Source organism: Oncorhynchus nerka, linkage group LG22 (assembly GCF_034236695.1).
Source record: "Oncorhynchus nerka isolate Pitt River linkage group LG22, Oner_Uvic_2.0, whole genome shotgun sequence".
Classification (NCBI taxonomy): domain Eukaryota; kingdom Metazoa; phylum Chordata; class Actinopteri; order Salmoniformes; family Salmonidae; genus Oncorhynchus; species Oncorhynchus nerka.
The window spans coordinates 60156099-60178154 of NC_088417.1; the positions used below are offsets into that span (position 1 = coordinate 60156099).

Genomic DNA, 22056 nt, shown 5'->3' on the forward strand with positions numbered 1-22056 from the left:
TCGCTGACTTTCCTTTTAATTCGCAACTGGCTGAAACACACTGGAGAACAGCGCCCCTTTGCCTTACTATATGTATCACATGTATTTGATGCTGTCTGGCCAAAAATGCTTCCTCTTTTTGGACAGACAGCATCAGATACATGGGCTACATATACTGAGACAGAGGGGCGCTGTTTAGCTCGCTCTGATGTTTTATCTGAGATTGATGTGTCTTTCTGTCAGCGGGCGTCTCGGTCAAATAAATTAGCAATATTAAAATATTTTTGTTGGATGGGTAAGGAGGTACGGTAGGGCGAGCCAGGCCCCCTAAGGCTGAGACAAAATGCTTGCCCTGCTCCTACTTTGCTAAGTACTAATTGGCAGTCAGATTTCTCGAGTGTCTGACCCCTTAGTGTTATGATGGATTCAGATGGGGCAGGCTCTCGTGGCTCTGTGCTCTGTTTCTATGGGTCTGGTAGGGTGTTGGGGTTCGGAACCCGCACCCTGCTTGCGCGACCCAAAATTAAACAAGTCCATCTAACGGCGTTCCTTCCGCTTTTATAGACCAAAACGGGAACTTGTTCTCAACTAGTCTACCTGGTTAAATAAAGGTGAAATAAATAAAAAATTATACCGGGTCACTTCTTTTCATCTGGCATGCAAACCTAATTGCTATCTAGCAGGCAAACTTCACTTGGGAGAATACTAAAACCATTTAATCTTGCCAATCTTGGACCCCTGGGAGCTATGCCTTATGCTAGCTGGCTGAATAATGAGGGGCTTTTATTATTATTCTAGTTATTTCACCAAAGGCTATTTACTCACTTCACTTCTGTTCAAACTTCTCATGTAAATCGGGGTTAGTTCGTGTGCTAAAATGGCTGTTATTATTACATATCATGTCCATGTACGCTTGCTACTGTAACTACATAGGGTGCTCTCGGACTGGCATTGAACAGTTTGTGGCTACTGTCATCATATCAGAGATGCCTGTCCAGTCCATCCAGTCGTGTACTTTTTTCACAAAAATGCTTCAGTGAGTAAGAGATGCCCTACTGGCTCATAGACTGGGCTGCGCCGAGTTAATTGATTACTCAGCCTTGCGCTAGGAAAAAAAATATATATATGTATTTTTATGCCAAGCCCAGTGGCCCGGTAAAAAAAGTATACTGTATACTAGCTATGTTTCCTGCTTTGACCCCTCTTATTAATCTCTCCCTCCTTCCTTCCCGTCCTCCCCCCAGGCAGAGCCAGTCTGCACGGCAAATCTTCTCTGCGGATTGAGAAGGTGCGTTCAGACGACCAGGGCTGGTATGAGTGTAAGGTCCTGATGCTGGAGCAGCAGTACCACACCTTTCACAACGGCAGCTGGGTGCACCTCACAGTCAACGGTGAGTTAGGTGGATGTCACACACTCACACACACACACACACTTGCATGCACACACGCCCACACACACATGCACACCCACACACTCTTTCTCTTTGTCTCTCTCCATCATTCACTCATACACACACGTACACATACTCCATCACTCTCTCATACACGCACATGCAACCCCCCCACATGCAGACACCTGTTGCTGTGGCAACAGACACCACAGACAGACACACGGCCTCCCCCGGTCCCTGGTCACAGCACATTAGCTCAGTGTCATCAGTGCTGTATGACTTACCCGGAGCTCTGGAGAGGAGCCAGTCATTTAGGCCCCGGGCCCCTCTGCTTTGCCACTGTCACGCCTCTGCTAGACTAACCAAAATGGATTCACTGCAGCAGCTGTTGGACTGGCTGGACACCCCAGCCCTGACTGCTTTGGTTGGGATGAATGTCGTATAATGAGACTGTAGTTATCAACATAGAAAGTCAGTTTGGCTTCGTCAATGGGTCTTTGATGCAGCTGATTCTGTTTTTTTGGAGAGAATGGTTTCATTCGGTACAATGGATTCAGTCATGGGCTGTTTTGTCTACAGAGTAGATTTACTCTCTTGTGGTGGATGTTTTGTGTGGGACAGGCTTGGGTTGTATACTTATTCCAAGTATTATTTGAGAAAGTTGAGGGGCACTTGAGTTAGTTTGCCTGGCCTGCAGAGTTGCACTTTTTGGACTCCATTGCTTCAAGTCCACCTCAAGTACATGTAATATTTGCAATATGTATTCGACTTGGTAATATGTCTGACATGTGATAGCTGTAGGAGTCCTACGTGGTCATACATGGTAGCTGGGTTGCTGAGATAAGTAAAAACATTGTTGTCCACTACCAGAATGCACGTTGAGGATTTGTGTGCTTAATAAAGTGTCGCGCTGTGTGAAACAAAAAATAAACTCAGTTCAATCATGCCTCCTCTGTGTGCTGGAAGAATGGTATTTTTAACTGATCCAGGAAACCAGTTTTGATAGAATAGAGCCCTTGACTATTGTGGCTGTCCTTGAATTCTGTGTTTGTCTAAAGCAAAACTTACCTGAGCATAAACTCCTCTTGACCCTGATCAGTAAGATTAGTTCCAAGATCGAATCAATGGATTAAATGTGGACACTGCCCTAACCGCATGTGTAGCCAGCCACTGTGTGTGTGTGTGTGTGTGTGTTTGTCTGGGCATGTACTGTATGTGTATGTACGTGCCTGTGCCTGTTTGCAGTGACGGCATGCCTATTTGTGTACTCGGAGGCCCCTCTTAAATCTGTCTGCTTAGCATAGACATAGTGGATTGTTGCCAGGTCAGTGTACCAGCTGAGTCCCTTTTGACTAGGCACTGATAGCAGGGGCTCCGTTTAGCCCTGGCAGCAGGTTTAGAGCGCCTCACCTTATTAAGAGTGAGAAGGTATCGATTGGTTAAGCCGACGTCACACCTCTGCAACTTTATGCTAACGCTAACCCACGCTGGTGAAGTTCATGTGAAATCTGGTAGTTGGTCCAACTAGTTGGCTAACCTGTCAGTGGATAATGTATATCACTTTCAAATGCATTTTCCATTTCTTGAAGTGCCATTAGCGTTTCAGTAGATACCACGTGTTTCATATGCAAAATCCTCAAAGAAGATACGGTATGAAAAACTAACAAACCCAAAGGAGTCGTGTAGTCGAGCAGCATTGTCGAGTTCCACGTTTGATGTCATTGGGACTAGACAGAGATGTCAATCTTCAAGTAGGTAAATGGAATCGACTCCAAGCCCTTCAATCGGCACCGTGGCGACGGCCCTGTGTTCTAGAATTTTTTATGAGATGCCACTCAAAGAACTCATTACCATCCCTTCCAACATTGTGACTGCCTGCCTCCTGCCTGCCTGCTTCCTGCCTGCCTCTTGCCTTCAAATAACACAGCAAAATGCCTTATGTAATGCCATGAATATATTTATGGCGCCTCGTGCTGCCAGAACTCTCTCAGGGTTTGGGCCAGGCGCATAATGATGATGGATAAAGCAGCAACCTTTGCTTGTTGTGCCTTGGTCGTCTCGGTTGTCAGGACGCTATTTGGGGAACGTTGTTAATTAGCAGTTAGCTTCAGTAGCGTTGAGGGAGTGAGTTACAATTGGTTGGGCAATGGTTAGGTCTGTTGTGATGCTGATGTAGACGCTGCTGTTCAAGTTCCTGTGATATTCCTCGCCCCTCCCGCACCCTGTCAACCAAGGTGTGAGCCACGTGACATATGAGGGAAGGGGAGAGTGGTTGGTGGGAATGATGTCATGGCTAGCTTCTCTGTGTAGAGTTTAGGATCCAGATAAGCTGATCCTAGAACTGTGCTTGCTGTGCGCATACATGGGGGACATGAGGTGACTTGAAGGACATAGGCTTCACTTCAGTCACATTGGGTCTGATACAGTATGTGCATAACCCTACAGTGCTGTTCAGTGATCTGAAACTCCACCGGTGCCTCTCTTTCTCTGACAGTGCAGCCTCCTATGCCCTTTAGGTGATTCTCTCTGGTTCAGATCCCCAAGGCTTGGTTCCTACACCCCCTAAAATAGCTCTCATCCCTCCATCCCTCCTTTGCAGCAGAGATCTGCAGTGCATATAAGCTGCACAGCTTCTCTATATCCTGTCTCTCTCCATCGCACCATCGCTCCATTGCTCGCTTTCTCTTTCTCACTCTCTCACGTGCTCTCTCACTCTATCACTCTATCGCTCTCTCACGTGCTCTCACTCTATCGCTCTCTCACGTGCTCTCACTCTATCGCACTCTCACTCTATTTCTCTCTGTTGTGTTCACTTTATCTCTAGGTCTCTATCGCTCTCTCACGTGCTCTCTCACTCTATCGCTCTCTCGCTCTATTTCTCTCTCTGTTGTGTTCACTTTATCTCTAGTTCTCTCTCACACAGCACTCTAGAAAAAAGGAAAAGGGGATGAAATGTTTTTTTTTTTTTTATGTCTCCACTCGTGCTCTGAAAACAGATTTACACATGACCCCTAGCCACTGTTTATCCCTATAGGATTAAATCAACAACCCAGACTGGAGGAGCAATGGCCCAATAATCTGCATAATGTTCCTTGCAACTTTGATGCAAAGAATGAAGACTGAGGAATCCAAAATGATGATAATAACCTACTTTATCTCAGTAGCACTCGTCCTATACTAGAGGAGACGTATTCACTTTGGTACAAACGACATGTGAGGAGCTTTTACAATGAAAAGGGACCAACTGCACAAAAACACATTACTTTTCAAATGTGTAGAACAACTTGAAAGGAAGGATGAAAAGAAAGAGGAGGAATGAAAAGTAACAGGTATTGGAGTGGGCTTGGAGCAGTGCTGCCACATCAGAACATGATGCCTCGCACAGAGTGGGAGGTTTTTCAGTACTGTCATGCTTCAAAGTGGAAGGGACCATTACTCACAACAACCCACTTGCATCAGTTCCCCAGGCACACTCGACAAACTACCCCTCTCATCCAAACAAATGGTTCCTTCCTTCCTCCTCTGCAGCTTAATTATGAAAGCATTACAGCAGCACACTTCGAGATTGTACCACCCTCTAACTACCTCTTAAAGGGGTAGTTCACCCAAAATCAAAATGTGTCCAATTTTTCTATTGTATTTGGTTAACTATCCTTTCAATTAAGAGAACTGGGAATAGATCTGAGAGCGTACACTTTTTATTTGCTTCTCGGGCAAATAGAGGAGTTGTGTGCCTCCGCATTAGACTAGAAGTTCAGTCATGCATATGTGGCAAAGGAACAGTGAAATACTTCATGCCTGTGCTGTACGATGAATGAAAAATATTTCCGTGTTTGATCTCATAGAGCTAACTTGCCAAGCTTCTTCCCCTTTTCTTTGGTTGCACCCCTTCCATACTAGGAAATAAGGAACTGGCTGTTCTGGGAGGACATCCTTCATGGATAGCTCCTCTAGTAGTTATTTTTATGCTTCTAGCAAACATTGAGAACCAACAGTGGAATTCTAGTGCATCAAAACTATTTCCTACTATATTCTACACTTGTGTTTCTCGGTTACCCATTATAGCCTATCATATTGTAGTAGAGCTTTTTTCAATTATGTTTGTGATGGTCCTTGATTCTTCCTGTGCAGACTTTTATCGGCCAGAGTCCACTTGAGAGTGCTCTCTTTCACCACAAGGCTATTTGAATCCAGAGGCGTCATGCCCATAGGGGGCACGTGATTTTTTTTGTCTTCAGAAATAAATAAAACAATTATTTTATGAAGTTGACTTTAGGTAACCCAGATAGGTTCTCAATTGCCCAACCTTATAACTAGCTACCAAGAACCCATTTCAGGCTAGAGTAGCAATCAAATTAGATTAGCTAGCTTGTCTAACTATCTCAACTGGCATGCCTGCTGGCAAGGTTGGTAGACCTTACAAAAGTAATCAATAACTAAATGTACTGAATAAGACTCATGTTCCTTTCAATATTTTACCCAGATTTTAGCAGAGATGCAGAAAAGCATATTTCATTTCTTTAAATAAAAAGAACCACCAGTCAGGATACAGACAGCTTTTACGTATAATTAGGCATAATGATTATGACTCGATTGCAGAAAAAGCTTTCAGGTGTTTGAAAAAAAAAAAAGTTCTACAACTTAAGGATGGGGAGCCCGTCCGGACCACCCCGCAGCCATCTTCATCTACTTTGTGCCCCCTCAGAACTTGAGGGTGCATGAGTGTTTGAATCCCTCTTAATTGTGCATTTGTGGTTTTCAATGCGATACAGTCATTCAGAGCATTGAGTTATTGAGTACCACAATCAAAACACATTTTATACGTCACATGCTTTGTAAATTGTGGACTAACAGTAATATGCTTACTTAGCAGTTAGCTTCAGTAGTGTTGAGGGAGTGAGTTACAATTGGTTGTCGACTTCACACACACCTAATCTTACCAACAATGCAGAGAGAAAGTAAATAGAGAAATAATAGAAAAATAATAACATTTAATAATAAATATATGGGGTACCAATACCGAGTGTTCCTAGACGTTTCCACTTCATAATAACAGCGCTTGAATTGACCAGGGCAGCTCCAGCAGGGCAGAAATTTGACGAACTGACTTATTGGAAAGGTGGCATCCTATGACGGTGCCACGTTGAAAGTCACTGAGCTCTTCAGTAAGGCCATTCTACTGCCAATGTTTGTCTGTGGAGATTGCATGGCGATGTGCTTGATTTTATACACCTGTCAGCTACGGGTGTGGCTGAAATTGCTGTATCCACTCATTTGAAGGGGTGTCTACATACTTTTGTATACAGTTGAAGTTGGAAGTTGACATGCACTTTGGCCAAAAACATTTAAACTCAGTTTTTCAAAATTCCTGACATTTAATCTGAGTAACAATTCCCTGTCTTAGGTCAGTTAGGATCAACACTTTATTTTAAGAATGTGAAATGTCAAAATAATAGTAGAGAGAATTATTTATTTCAGCTTTTATTTCTTTCATTACATTTCCAGTGGGTCAGAAGTTTACATGCACTCAATTAGTATTTGGTAGCATTGCCTTTAATTTGTTTAACTTGGGTCAGACGTTTTGGGTAGCCTTCCACAATGTTACCTCAATAAGTTGGGTGAATTTTGGCCCATTCCTCCTGACAGAGCTGGTGTAACTGAGTCAGGTTTGTAGGCTTCTTTGCTCACACACACTTTTACAGTTGTGCCCACAAATTTGCTATGGGATTGAGGTCAGGGCTTTGTGATGGCTACTCCAATAACTTGACTTTGTTGTCCTTAAGCCATTTTGCCACAACTTTGGAAGTCTGCTTGCGGTCATTGTCCATTTGGAAGATCCATTTGAGACCAAGCTTTAACTTCCTGACTGATGTCTTGAGATGTTGCTTCAATATATCCACATGATTTTCCTACCTCATGACGCCATCTATTTTGTGAAGTGCACCAGTCTCTCCTGCAGCAAAACACCCTCACAATATGATGCGTCACCCCTGTGCTTCACGGATGGGATGGTGTTCTTTGGCTTGCAAGACTCCCCCTTTTTCCTCCAAACATAACGATGGTCATTATGGCCAAACAGTTCTATTTATGTTTCATCAGACCAGAGGATATTTCTCCAAAAAGTACGATCTTTGTCCCCATGTGCAGTTGCAAACAGTAGTCTGGCTTTTTTATGGCGGTTTTGGAGCAGTGGCTTCTTCCTTGCTGAGTGGCCTTTCAGGTTATGTCGATATAGGACTCGTTTTACTGTGGATGTAGATACTTTTGTACCTGTTTCTTCCAGCATCTTCACAAGGTCCTTTGCTGTTATTCTGGGGTTGATTTGCACTTTTCGCACCAAAGTACGTTCATCTCTGGGAGACAGAACGTGTCTCCTTCCTGAGCGGTATGACGGCTGTGTGGTCCCAAGGTGTTTATACTTGCGTACTATTGTTTGTACAGATGAACGTGGTACCTTCAGGCGTTTGAAAATTGCTCCCAAGGATCAACCAGACTTGTGGAGGAATTATTTTTCTGAGGTCTTGGCTGATTTCTTTTGATTTTCCCATAATGTCAAGCAAGGTGGCACTGAGTTGTAAGGTAGGCCCTGAAATACATCCACAGGTACACCTCCAATTGACTCCATTTATGTCAATTAGCCAATCAGAAGCTTCTGAAACCATGACATCATTTTTTTACATTTTCCAAGCTGTTTAACTTATTGTGTGTAAACTTCTGACCCACTGGAATTGTGATGCAGTGAATTATAAGTGAAATAATCTGTTTGTAAACAATTGTTTGAAAAATTATATTTGTCATGCACAAAGTAGATGTCCTAACTGACTTGCCAAAACTATAGTTTGTTAACAAGACATCTGTGGAGTGGTTGAAAAACGAGTTTTAATGACTCCAACCTGTGTATGTAAACTTCCGACTTCAACTGTACATAATAATGCACAAGCACTGAAAAGACTTGGAATTCCAGGAATTTCCAGTGTATGTTAATCATTTCCAATATGAACTGCTACATGTTGTCTTTCTCTCTTTCGCTGTTAGCAGCTGCCCACTGTTATACCTTTACAATACGCCAACGCTTGACAGTGGCAGTGTGGAATAATCTAGAGTCTTCTGTGTCTGACGTGAACGTACAAGTCGGCAGTTTCCAGATAGACGGAACGCCACTTTTCGCCTAACCATGTCGACTTCACACACACCTAATCTGATAAATAGCGTTTCTCCTCACTATTTAGTTCAGTCACACTGCCTCAATTGCTGGCTACAAATATAAAGGCCGCGTCCCATGTCAGCCGAGGTAAAAGGTTGTCGTCAAGTGAACAGTTTCCGCAGACCCAATTCTCACTTTTCTCCCCAGACCCTGTGTCAAAGCGAGATCCAGATCACAGTTAAATGATTTACCCAGGACTGTAAGCCAGGACTAAAGTGCTTGTCAGGGAAACCGCTAGATTTGATGCTGCTTTTGTGATGTGGCTGTAGTCTAGAGACTAGACACCGATAGAAAGTAGAAGAGACAATTTTCTAGCCTGGTCTCAGATCTGTTTTTGCTCTTGCCAACTCCTTATCACTCAATAACACACAGCAGACATGACAATTCCATAAGGATTTGTCAAGAAAGCAGAAACAGACTGGCAGCCAGGCAAACCATTTCCATCAAATAACAGACAAACTCTATGAGCGTAGTGCAATGGGGGTAAAATGCCACAGGACAGGTGAATGATATCCACTGATATATGTTTTAAGGACAGCATCATACTTATTGTCAAGTCATGTTTGGCGTAGAACCAGAACTACCAAAGACATAATCAAACATGGTTCAGACATTTTGATGTTTATGGCCTGCCTAACGATCCCACAAGATTAGCACAATAGGATGACACTCAAACATGAATTGTAGCATTATTTCTCCTGAACACTCTAGCCTCACTATGTGATGTCATTGTCAGGGCATAGAGGTGCTAAATGAATGGTAGGCAGCTGAGGGCATATTAGAGACTGTGTTGTTGGGATGTCAGTGTCGGTTCATTCTGCTATCGACGACAGGTAAAATTAACGTTTTTTAACACATCATGGGGAGACTGTGAAGTTCTTGGGGATGACATAATTGTTTTATTAGAGCTCATATGTAAGGCATACATTCCTAATGTATTGGATGCAGTTGTTTCAGAGTGTTGCCCTTGGGGCGGCAGGGTAGCCTAGTGGTTAGAGTGTTGGACTAGGAACCGGAAGGTTGCAAGTTCAAACCCCCGAGCTGACAAGGTACAAATCTGTCGTTCTGCCCCTGAACAGGCAGTTAAACTCACTGTTCCTAGGTGGTCATTGAAAATAAGAATTTGTTCTTAATTGACTTGCCTAGTTAAATAAAGGTCAAATAAAATAAAATAAAGGTAAGTGTGTGTTTTCAGATGGACACAGTGTGCCATAGTATAGCAGCAGTGAGTGGTGGTGCATGCAGCCCAGGAGCTGTCCATGGCTCTAACCAACTCTCGCTCTGCTGGTGTTGGTGCTGGAAAAACAGGGACTTCAGTAGCACAGACTTCATCATTAGCCAGCAGCTGAAGGATGGCTAAATGCACAACCCAATTGGTTGGAGAGACTGTAACACAACCCTATTGCAATGTTTCCCCAGCAATTCTACACGTTTTGCCATGGGTCAGAGAGAAAATGTGCAGTTTTAAAGGGAATGTTCTGCAATTCTATTAATTTTGCCATGTATTATACTGTGTTCTTATGCTATCCGAGTTACTCAAACATTATAACAAAATCAATAGGGACACGGTGCCATGCCATTTTTAAAAAAAAAAAAAAAAAGCATAATTATAATGTTGTAAACATTTTAATTCAATCATATTTTTTGGAGTAGTGGCCTGCCACTGCTAAATGAATATAGGGGAATCACTGCTATAGGTTGGAGAGACTTTTAAGCCGTGGTAAGCATTAGAATAGATTAAATGGAAGGACTATGGTGTGCTTGTGTGTTAGTATGGAGGGCGGGTAGAGCCCACAAGATCATCTCTAATGCAGTGACTTATTGATCATTCAAACTAAGGCTGAGGGTGACAATGAAGTATTCATACCCCTTGACCTGTTCCACATTTTGTTGTTAGCCTGAATTCAAAATGGATTAACTATATTTTTCTCACCCATTTACACACAATACCCCATAATCTCTTGGTATAAACATGTTTTTATACATTTTTCCAAATTGATTGAAAAGGAAATAGACATGTGCGGCCCATTTACAGTGCCTTCAGGAAAGTATTCAGATCCCTTAATTGTTTTCCCCTTATCAATCTACACACAATACCACATAATGACAAAGCAAAAATAGTTTTTTAGAAATGTTTGCTAATTTAGCTCAAATAAAAAAATTGATATATTGCATTTACATAAGTATTCAGACCCTTTACTCAGTACTTTGTTGAAGCACCTTTGGCAGCGATTACAGCCTCTAGTCTTCTTGGGTACGACGCTACAAGTTTGTTACACCTGTATTCGGGGAGTTTCTCCCATTGTTCTCTGCAGATCCTCTCAAGCTCTGTCAGGTTGATGGGGAGCATGACTGCACAGCTATTTTCAGGTCTATAAGACAGTCCTGCGTTGTCTTGGCTGTGTGCTTAAGGTTGTTGTCCTGTTAAGAGGTGAACCTTCACCCCAGTCAGGTCCTGAGCACTCTGGAGCAAGTTTTCATCAAGGATCTCTCTGTACTTTGCTCAGTTCATCTTTGCCTCGATCCTGACTACTATCCCAGTCCCTGCCGATGAAAAACATCCCCACAGTATGATGCTGCCACCACCATGTTACACTGTAAGGCCAAAGAGTTCAATCTTGGTGTCATCAGACCAGAGAATCTTGTTTCCTATGGTCTGAGAGTCCTTTAGACTCTCACAGACCTGTAACTTCTTCTTTAAGAAGCTCCTTTGTCCTCCACTCGATACCTGTATTAATGGCACCTGTTTGAACTTGTTATCAGTATAAAAGACACCTGTCCATAAACTTAAACAGTCACACTCCAAACTCCACTATGGCCAAGACCAAAGAGCTGTCAAAGGACACCAGAAACAAAATTGTAGACCTGCACCAGGCTGGGAAGACTGAATCTGCAACAGGTAAGCAGCTTGGTTTGAAGAAATCAACTGTGGGAGCAATTATTAGGAAATGGAAGACATACAAGACCACTGATAATCTCCCTCGATCTGGGGCTCCATGCAAGATCTCACCCCGTGAGGTCAAAAGGATCACAAGAACGGTGAGCAAAAATCCCAGAACCACACGGGGGGGACCTAGTGAATGACCTGCAGAGAGCTGGGACCAAAGTAACAAAGCCTACCATCAGTAACACACTACGCCGCCAGGGACTCAAATCCTGCAGTGCCAGACGTGTCCCCCTGCTTAAGCCAGTACATGTCCAGGCCCGTCTGAAGTTTGCTAGAGAGCATTTGGATGATCCAGAAGAGGATTGGGAGAATGTCATATGGTCAGATGAAATCAAAATATAACTTTTTGGTTAAAACTCAACTCGTCGTGTTTGGAGGACAAAGAATTGCTGAGTTGCATCCAAAGAACACCATACCTATTGTGAAGCATGGGGGTGGAAACATCATGCTTTGGGGCTGTTTTTCTGCAAAGGGACCAGGACGACTGATCCGTGTATATTTACACAATATTTAGACTTAGGGATGCCACCCGTTAGATAAAATACCGACCGGTTCCGTATTTCACTGAAATAATAAACGTTTGTTTTCTAAATGATAGTTTCCGGATTCTACCATATTAATTACCAAAGGCTCGTATTTCTGTGTGTTATTATGTTATAATTAAGTCTGATTTGATAGAGCAGTCTGACTTAGCAGCAGCAGGCCCGTAATCATTAATTCAAACAGCACTTTCGTGCGTTTTGCCAGGAGCTCTTCGCAAGCACAGCGCTGTTTGACTTCAAGTCAATCAGCCTAATGGCTGGTGTAACCAATGTGAAATGGCTAGCTAGTTAGCTGGGTGTGCACTAATACCGTTTCATACGTCACTCGCTTTTAGATTTGGAGTAGTTATTCCCCTTGCGCTGCAAGGGCCGCGGCTTTTGTGGAACGATGGGTAACGATGCTTCGAGTGTGGCTGTTGTCGATGTGTTCCTGGTTCGAGCCCAGGTAGGGGCGAGGAGGGGGACGGAAGCTATGTTACACTGGCAATACTATAGTGCCTATAAGAACAGCCAATAGTCAAAGGTTAATGAAATGCAAATGGTATAGAGAGAAATAGTCCTATAAATACTATATTAACTACAACCTAAAACCTCTTACCTTGGAATATTGAAGTCTCATGTTAAAAGGAACCACCAACTTTCATATGTTCTCATGTTCTGAGCAAGTAACTTAAACGGCACACATTTTTACATGGCACACATTTTTACATGGCACATATTACTTTCTTCCTCAACACTTTGTTTTTGCATTATTTAAACCAAATTGAACATGTTTCATTTTTTATTTGAGGCTAAATTGATTTTATTGATGTATTATATTAAGTTAAAATGTGTTAATTTAGTATTGTTGTAATTGTCATTATTACAAATAAATAACAAACCAAAAAATTGGCTGATTAATCGGTAACGGCTTTTTTGGTCCTCCAATAACCGGTATCGGCGTTGAAAAATCATAATCGGTCGACCTCTAATCCAGACATGACCCTCCAGCACGACAATGCCACCAGCCATACTGCTCGTTCTGTGCCTGATTTCCTGCAAGACAGGAATGTCAGTGTTCTGCCATGGCCAGCGAAGAACCCGGCTCTCAATCCCATTGAGGATGTCGGGGACCTGTTGGACCCCCAGAAATGTCCGGGAACTTGCTTGTGCCTTGGTGGAAGAGTGGGGTAACATCTCACAGCAAGAACTGGCAAATCTGGTGCAGTCCACGAGGAAGAGAAGCACTGCAGTGCTTAATGCAGCTGGTGGCCACACCAGATACTGACTGTTACTTTTGATTTTGACCCCCCTTTGTTCAGGGACACATTATTCCATTTCTGTTAGTCACATATCTGTGGAACTTGTTCAGTTTATGTCTGTTGTTGAATCTTGTTATGGTCATACAAATATTTATACATGTTAAGTTTGCTATTTCTTTTTTTGCTGAGTTTATATAATTTTCGGTATGGAAAAATGTTTAAGTGTAAATATAAATAACTAAAACCAGATATAAAGCACGTAGAAAAGATAATGAACCTCTTTATTTTTTAAAAATAAGATCGTCTTTGAGATCTAACAATCACCAAAATAAAAGCTAGACAGTCAGGTAGAATCTAAAATTGAAAAAACTATGCATTCAGGAGTATTTTTGTCATGGCATGGGGCCCCCAATGATTTTGTTATAATATTTGAGTCACTCTGATAACATTAGCCATGGCTAAATGTGTAGAATTGCAGGAAATTAGCTTTAAATCTGCAGATTTTCTCTCAACCCCATGGCAAGATGTGTAGAATTGCAAGATATGTGCTTTAAAACAGCAAAATGGTGTCACTGCGGCGAACAGAAGAGCCTCAATTTTTGGGCCGCGCATGGCCACACCCCCGCCATGCCCACCACCTGAGCCCAATTTTGATTTTGAAAAAACCCTGCTTGCTATTCAACACATGGAGCAGACAAGCAGCAGTTGATGAGGTTATGAGATCTGCTGTTCTGTCGCTCTCTGTCTGTGGTTCAGTCTAAAGTTTGTGTGTACACTGCAGTACAGTACTCAATATCTTTCTGCAATGTAGTGCCTACAAATACATAATTTTATATTCCTTTGAATTAATCAATCTTAACCACCTTTGGGAAGTTGGTACAATTCTAAGCAAATAATGTTTATGACACACTACAAATTAAACCTTTTTAATGAATTCACCTGTTCCTTTGGTAGCCCATGTCAACCACGTTGACCCATTGACCCACAATTAGCCCCACTGGTTCTTGGTGCTGATGGTAACTGATTGACATGACTGGGACAGCTTTTGGGTTACACATGTAAGCAGATAACTTATGTAATAAGGTGGTTATAGATGTGTAGACTATGAAGAAAGAGGAATTGAAAATTAGAGAAAGCTCTGAGTCATTTACTCTCCCCTCTATAAGCCAGTGTGTGTCTCTCTCTCTCAGGTAGGGACGCTGGGGGTCTGTTTTGTCGGGAGACGGGCCAATTGTCTCAGAGGATGATCTGTCCCGATCCCCATCATCAAGTCCCGGGGCAAAGATGATTTTATTACTGAGAGAAAATTGGGAGAAAAGCACTCCAAAGCGATCTTTTTGTTTTTCTGTAATTAGCTGCGGTGACATATCAGCACATCGGTTTGTTCACGTTGAAATGTGCTTCTCTCTCTCTCTCTCTCTCTCTCTCTCTCTCTCTCTCTCTCTCTCTTTCTCTTTCTCTCATTTCGACTCATTTTTGTAGGAGCTTCCCGGCTTGTCTCACTGACAAAGCTTTGGTAGATAAAGGCTCAAACTTTCCTGGTCTCTTCATACCGTTGTCTCGTAATGCTTGCTGTCCGATTGCATTGAAACATACACCAGACAGTTCAACAATGCGTATGGTCCTACACTGTGAGTGTGCATTTCAGACAGCTATGTATTCTATTCTATCTGCAAGGTCAAATATATGAAAGTAGTATGATACTATTTACTGTATGATGCAGACAGGCAGCACTGGAACATTACAAAAACAGCTGTTAGCCTTTCTGAGATTCATACAGTGCATTGTCACCATTTCACTAACTCAACCTTCCAGCCACTAGCAACCGCAGGAGCAAAACTACTCTTTCTAGCGACTAGTAGGTAGATATTGGACTATTAGCCAAGATCTGATATTCTAATGTGTATGGTATTGGTTCAACATTAAGTAAGCAAGTACATATCACAATCTTGACATAAGGATTTTGTTTGTGTATTTGCTTCACTGGAGGGGATTGCCACGACAAGATACTTTACATCATTTCTCAGGGAAAAGCCTGTCTTGAGATTTCAAAACACTCATAATTTATTCAAGGTCACATTTGCAACGAAAGGGGGTCTGAGTGACTTATGCTTCTTGTGATTTTGAAGTGGTCCCGTTGCTGCTTTGTAGGATCTGTCTTGCTTTGAGTTTTGCCGTTGGGATGATCCCCAGATTATAAGATTAAATGCAATTCCTGTTTACCCCGGTTTGACTATGTAAAGATACTTTCTAACATTTATCTAAAAAATACCTGGATTGTAGAATATTTGCCCTTTTATTCTCGTTTAAATTCTTCAAACTCTGTCAAGCTGGTTGGTGGTAATTGCTAGACAGGAGTCTTCAAGTCTTGCCATAGATTTTCAAGACAATTTAAGTCAAAACTGTAACTAGGCCACTCGGGAACATTCGATGTCGTCTTGGTACGAATCGCCAGTGTTTATTTTTTAAAATTTTATTTAACTAGGCAAGTCAGTTAAGAACAAATTCTTATTTACAATGATGATCTACCCCGGATTTGCCCCAAACATAACGCTTTGTATTCAAGACCAAAAGGTCATTTCTTTGCCACTTTTTTTGTAGCATTACTTTAGTGCCTTATTGCAAACAGGATGCATGTTTTGGGATATTTTTTATTCTATGCAGGCTTCCTTCTTTTCACTCTGTCATTACAGTTACTACAATGTTGTTGATCCATCCTCAGTTTTCTCCTATCACAGCCATTAAACTCTGTTTTAAAATCACCTTTGTCCTCATGGTGAAATACCTGAGTGTTTTCCTTCCTCTCCGGCAACTGTGTTAGGAAGTAAACCTGTATCTTTGTAGTGAATGGGTGTATTGATACACCATCCAAAGTGTAATAAATAACTTTACCATGCTCAAATGGATGTTCAATGTCTGCTTTTTTTGTGTCCTTTGCAAGGCATTGGACAACCTCTGGTCTTTATGGTTGAATCTGTGTTTGAAATTCACTGCTTGATTGAGGGACATTACAGATAATGGTATGTGCGGGGTACAGAGATGAGGTAGTCATTAAAACATCCTGTCAAATACTATTATTGCACACCGAGTGAGTCCATGAAACATATTATGTGGCTTTTTAAGAACATTTTTACTCCTGGACTTATTTAGGCTTTCCATAACAAAGGGGTTGAATACTTATTGACTCAAGACATTTCAACTTTTCATTTTGTATTTGTTAAATATTATTTTTTATCCACTTTGGTGTTATGGGGTATTGTGTGTAGGCTAGTGACACAAAATCACAATTTAATCCATTTTAAATTCAAGCTGTGTAACACAACAAAATGTGGAAAATGTGTGAATACTTTCTAAATGACGCATTATATTCAGATAGAGAGAGCTAAGCCTAGTTCATCAGGGACATAAGACCAGTTATCCTTATGTCTGGCACAAGCTTGATTTTGGGTTTATGGGTCAACAATGTCATCGTCACCCAGCTTATGTTTTTTATTTTCTTGAATATGACTTCAAACATTATAATTTGCTCTTATTTAGATTGTGAATAATAGTGAAGACCTCAAAATTATGAAGAAACACATGGAATCATGTAATAACCAAAAAAGTGTTAAACAAATCAAAATATATTTTATATTTGACATTTTTCAAATAGCCACCTTTTGCCTGGATGACAGCTTTGCACACTCTTGGCATTTTCTCAACTAGCTTCATGAGGTAGTCACCTGGAATGCATTTCAATTCACAGGTGTGCCTTGTTAAAAGTTCATTTCTTAATGCGTTTGAGCCATTCAGTTGTGTTGTGACAAGGCAGGGGGGTTAACAGAAGATAGCCCTATTTGGTAAAAGTCCATGTTATGGAAAGAACAGCTCAAATAAGCAAAGAGAAACGACAGTCCATCATTACAGAAATGAAGGTCAGTCAATACGGAAAATTTCAAGAACTTTGAAAGTTTCTTCAAGTGCAGTCACAAAAAGCATCAAGCGATATGATGAAACTGGCTCTCATGAGGACCGCCACAGGAATGGAAGACCCAGAGTTACCTCTGCTGCAGGGGATAAGTTCATTAGAGTTACCAGCCTCAGAAATTGCAGCCCAAATAAATGCTTTACAGAGTTCAAGTAACAGACACATCTCAACATCAACTGTTTAGAGGAGACTGCATGAATCAGGCCTTCATGGTCGAATTGCTGCAAAGAAACCACTACTAAAGGACACCAATGAGAAGAAGAGACTTGTTTGGGCCAAGAAACAAAAGCAATGGATATTAGACCGGTTTAAATTTGTCCTTTGGTCTGGAGTCCAAATTGGAGATTTTTGGTTCCAACCGCCGTGTCTTTGTGAGACGCGGTGTGGGTGAAGGAATGATCTCCGCATGTGTGGTTCCCACCGTGAAGCATGGAGGAGGTGTGGGGGTGCTTTGCTGGTGACACTGTCTGTGATTTATTTAGAATTCAGGGCACACTTAACCAGCATGGCTACCACAGCATTCTGCAGCGATACGCCATCCAATCTAGTTTAGGCTTAGTGGGACTATCATTTTGTTTTTCAACAGGACAATAACACAACACACCTCCAGGCTGTGTAAGGGCTATTTTACCAAGAAGGAGTGTGGTGGAGTGCTGCATCAGATGACCTGGCCTCCATAATCCCCCGACCTCAAACCAAATTGAAATGGTTTGGGATGAGTCGGACCAAAGAGTTAAGGAAAAGCAGCTCACAAGTGCTCATTATATGTGGGAACTCCTTCAAGACTGTTGGAAAAGCATTCCAGGTGAAGCTGGTTGAGAGTGCGCAAAGGGTGGCTACTTTGAAAAATCTCAAATATAAATTAGATTTTGATTTTTTTAACACATTTTTGGTTACTACATGATACATGATATGTGTTATTTCATAGTTTTGACGTCTTCACTATTATTCTACAATGTAGAAAATAGTCAAATGAAGAAAAACCCTTGAATGAGTAGGTGTTATAAAACTTTTGACCGGTAGTGTAAATATATTTGTTGATTCGGACACTGTTTTGTCCTTATACGCGTACCTTTATGCATGAATCAATCTTGTATTCTCTTTATGATTCGGGTCCACAGTCAGCACACAGTTTCTGAGTTTTGTGTGAGCAAGTCCCTCAAACAAATCGTTTGCACACAGTTTTCAAGGGTCTTGTTTCGTGTGCACCTGCCACTGTTGTTGTAAAAATCCCTCTAAAGCGATCGCGTGGCATGGTCTCTGCGAAAAAGTCCACCCCATACCTATCAAACCATAATGACTCCACATCCATACTCTTTCTGCCGTCTGCCCCGCGGACATGCAAAAAGTACAATACTAACTTGATTTCATCTTTAGACATGTCCCACGTACTGTTTCCTTTTCTGTGTGCATGAGCAACAGTACAATCTCGGATGTGCTGCAACGGTTGCAGTTTACATAAACTCCTCATAGAAACTGATCATGTGTTTATCTGATCGCCCATTCATCCATTGGCGACAGAATAGCATATTTTTGTTTTAAGTTCATTATGTTACAAGTTTTTGCTTAGTTGCCAGAGCAATGCTGCCATGCGAGTGGTCATGTGCTGAATGCATGGACAGCAGAGATATTCTTGGAAAAAGTGCAATTTGTAAATAGAGCTGTACCTCTTGAATTTTGAGAGTTATTTGACAAAGGAATTTTTTAAAATCCTTATTTTACCAGATAAATTGACTGAACACATTCACATTTACAGCAACAATCTGGGGAATAGCTTCAGTGGAGAGGAGGGGGGATAAATTAGCCAATTGGAAGCTGTCTTAGAAGCTGCAGAATATGCTTTTTCTGATACTATATAGAAATAAAATGGAATATTTGATAAAGTGATTCTCCTTTCCCTGCATCTGTCAATTACAAGATGTCCCCATCTCTTCATGTACAATTTGACAATTTATAGGCCTAATATTGTCACATATTGTCACAGATTGTCAATTTAATCTAGTCTCCAGGTTTACTTTTATGTGTGAAATTAGTTTTGGTGTAGGTGTAGTTTCAATGGGCCGGCTATGCAGGTTGACTGGCACAGTTTTTGTCCTGCTCATCAACTTGGATAGAGTAAAGGACATGTTTTGTATTATTCTAAAGGCCTACTGCAACACATAGCATGTTTTAGTTTCCATTACAATACATTTGATTTGTAAAATAGTTACAGTAAGTAAAACAGTCCCTTAACAGCTTCGTTTTACAAAGTAAAACGTAAAAGAGAAAAAAACAGGTAAAAAGGCTCAATACTTTTTTTGTTTGTGATTTCAAATGTCTGACAAATGATCTGTGTAAAATACAAACATTTAGAAAAAGTCAGGGAAGGAGCAGGACACAGCTTTTCCTTTTGCATTTTTTTTTTTAAATTGACAAAGTCAAATATCAGTGGCCATTGGCGTATGGCGCTTCTATTGTTCACCGAAAGGAAACTCCACCAGGGCTGTACAGCAGCTTGACATCATGAGCCAGGAACTAGCTGGACTGGACCAAGATAGGCTAGCTAGCCTTTTTGTTTTGTATTGTTATGTACACTGGATAGGTGCAGTGAAATGGGTTGTTTTACAGGGTCACCCGTATTTGTTCAGATTCATATCAACTTTATTTTCCCACCAGGGAGAAATTAATTTGGTCATGTGCTTAAAAACGCAGTACATGAAACATGGAAGCACAGAAACTACACAATATAGTTCATTCAAAGTGCTATAGCTACACATTTAAAGTGAAAGTTTAATATGTTGTATACTCGAGGGACCAACATAATCTCTATTATACAGCCTTATTGGTGTTAGAGATATGGGGACTCTTTTATTCCATGTTTTGATTTTCTTTTGAAGAAGTCCATTTACCCTCCTGCTGTGACTGAGTCTTGAGTAAAGGGGATGAGTACTGTCATGTAAAATGCTTTCAAGTTTTAGGAGGATAAGTTTTGTGTACAGTTGGTGTCTGATTCTTGATCTATACCAATTATCCTTTCAACCGTCTTAATCAAGCGCTGAATCTTGACTGGGTATTGCACTTGCGTGTTTCCACACACTCTTTCAGACCAAAGGAAAAGACTCTGCAGGACAGATTTGTAAGATATGGCGGTCGGGAAAAAAACAACATTTGCGTAAAAACATTTCTTTGTTGCAATTTCTTTCTCTTTGCAAAGGTACAGTCATTGAATTTCAGTTTGTTTATTTAGATTCCTAGATATTATGTGGTCACTCTATCGACTACCAGGACAATTGATCTTCGTAGGGGGTGATGGATTTTTGTTCCTGAAATCAATTTCCATTTTGTTTGTTTTGTTAATGTTTATTTCAAGAAAGTTATCTGTGCACCACTGGACGAATTTCGCAGTTTCTCTGTCAAAACTTTGAAAAGAGGCTTGGTCTGGGTGGAGGAAACCCACAACAGAGGTGTCATCTGCATACTTAAAGAATTTATGGGCTGAGCCAGAGGCTTGACAATCTTTTGTGTACCGTGTGTACAGTACCGGTGAAAGTACGCAACCTTGAGGGGCTCCGTGTTCACCGTTCTAGATGTAGAGATGGCAGAGTTAAACTTCACTTGTTGAGTATGGTTCACAAGGAAACTATTAATCCACTTGATCAGTAGAGAGTTGACACCCATATTCACCAGCGTATCCGTCAATGACTACAATTTTCACGAGGTTATTTGCCTTTTCTAAATGTTTGGAGATATTGTTCAACATGATCAGTAATGCACCATCAACACTCCTGGAGGCACGGTGGGTGAATTGGATAGGATCTAATTGGGATGAGAGATCAGAGAATCTGTTTCTGAATAATTTAAAAAAAACATTGAATAGGTACAGATGTCAAGGCTACAGGGCGTAAATCGTTATTTTCTTTTGGCCTATTGTTTGTATGTACTGGGACAATCAGCGACTTCCATAAGTAGAATTATCCCACTTTTCAGTGACCACTGGAACAGCTTCTGGAACGGTAATGCGAGCTGGTCTGTTCATGCCTGAACTGCCTTGCTGCTGACTCCTTCTGGACCATGTGATTTTCGTGGGTTGACACGTTGAAAGTATTGCTTGACGTCATTCACAGAGATCTGTATTAGAGGTCGACCATTTAATCGGAATGGCTAATTAATTATGGCCGATTTCAAGTTTTCATAACAATCAGAAATCTGTATTTTTGGGTGCCGATTTACCGATTTAAACATTTTTTTTTTTTTTTTTTTACACCTTTATTTAATCTTTATTTAACTAGGCAAGTCAGTTAAGAACACATTCTTATTTTCAATGACGGCCTGGGAACGGTGGGTTAACTGCCTCGCTCAGGGGCAGAAAGACAGATTTTCACCTTGTCAGCTCGGGGATCCCCATATTGCACTTTTACGTTCTTCCCCAGCACTTTGTTTTTGCATTATTTAAACCAAATTGAACATGTTTCATTATCTACTTGAGGCTAAATTGATTTTATTGATGTATTATATTAAGTTAAAATAAGTGTTAATTCAGTATTGTTGTAATTGTCATTATTACAAATACATTGATTTATTTATTTTTAAATCGGCTGATTAATCGGTATCGGCTTTTTTGGTCCTCCAATAATCAGTAATGGTATCGGCGTTGAAAAATCATAATCGGTCGACCTCTAATCTGAATATCAACAGCTGGTATGCTGTCTATACTGTCCAAGGCCACTTTCAGCTGCGACGTAAAATCACGGTCATATTTACAATAGAAAATGTTCAAATCATTTGCAAAAGCAAGGTCATTTTCAA

At 41.1% G+C, this 22056-nt stretch overlaps 1 protein-coding gene across 1 annotated transcript in view; it reads left to right on the forward strand.

Moving 5' to 3' along the window:
• The window catches only part of igsf9bb (immunoglobulin superfamily, member 9Bb), a 188795-nt gene that overhangs the window by 65176 nt on the left and 101563 nt on the right, over positions 1-22056 (forward strand). Inside the window, exon 3 of the mRNA XM_065007291.1 lies at positions 1224-1370. Within this exon, the coding sequence (XP_064863363.1) occupies positions 1224-1370 (147 nt within the window). The remainder of the gene's footprint in view (positions 1-1223; positions 1371-22056) is intronic.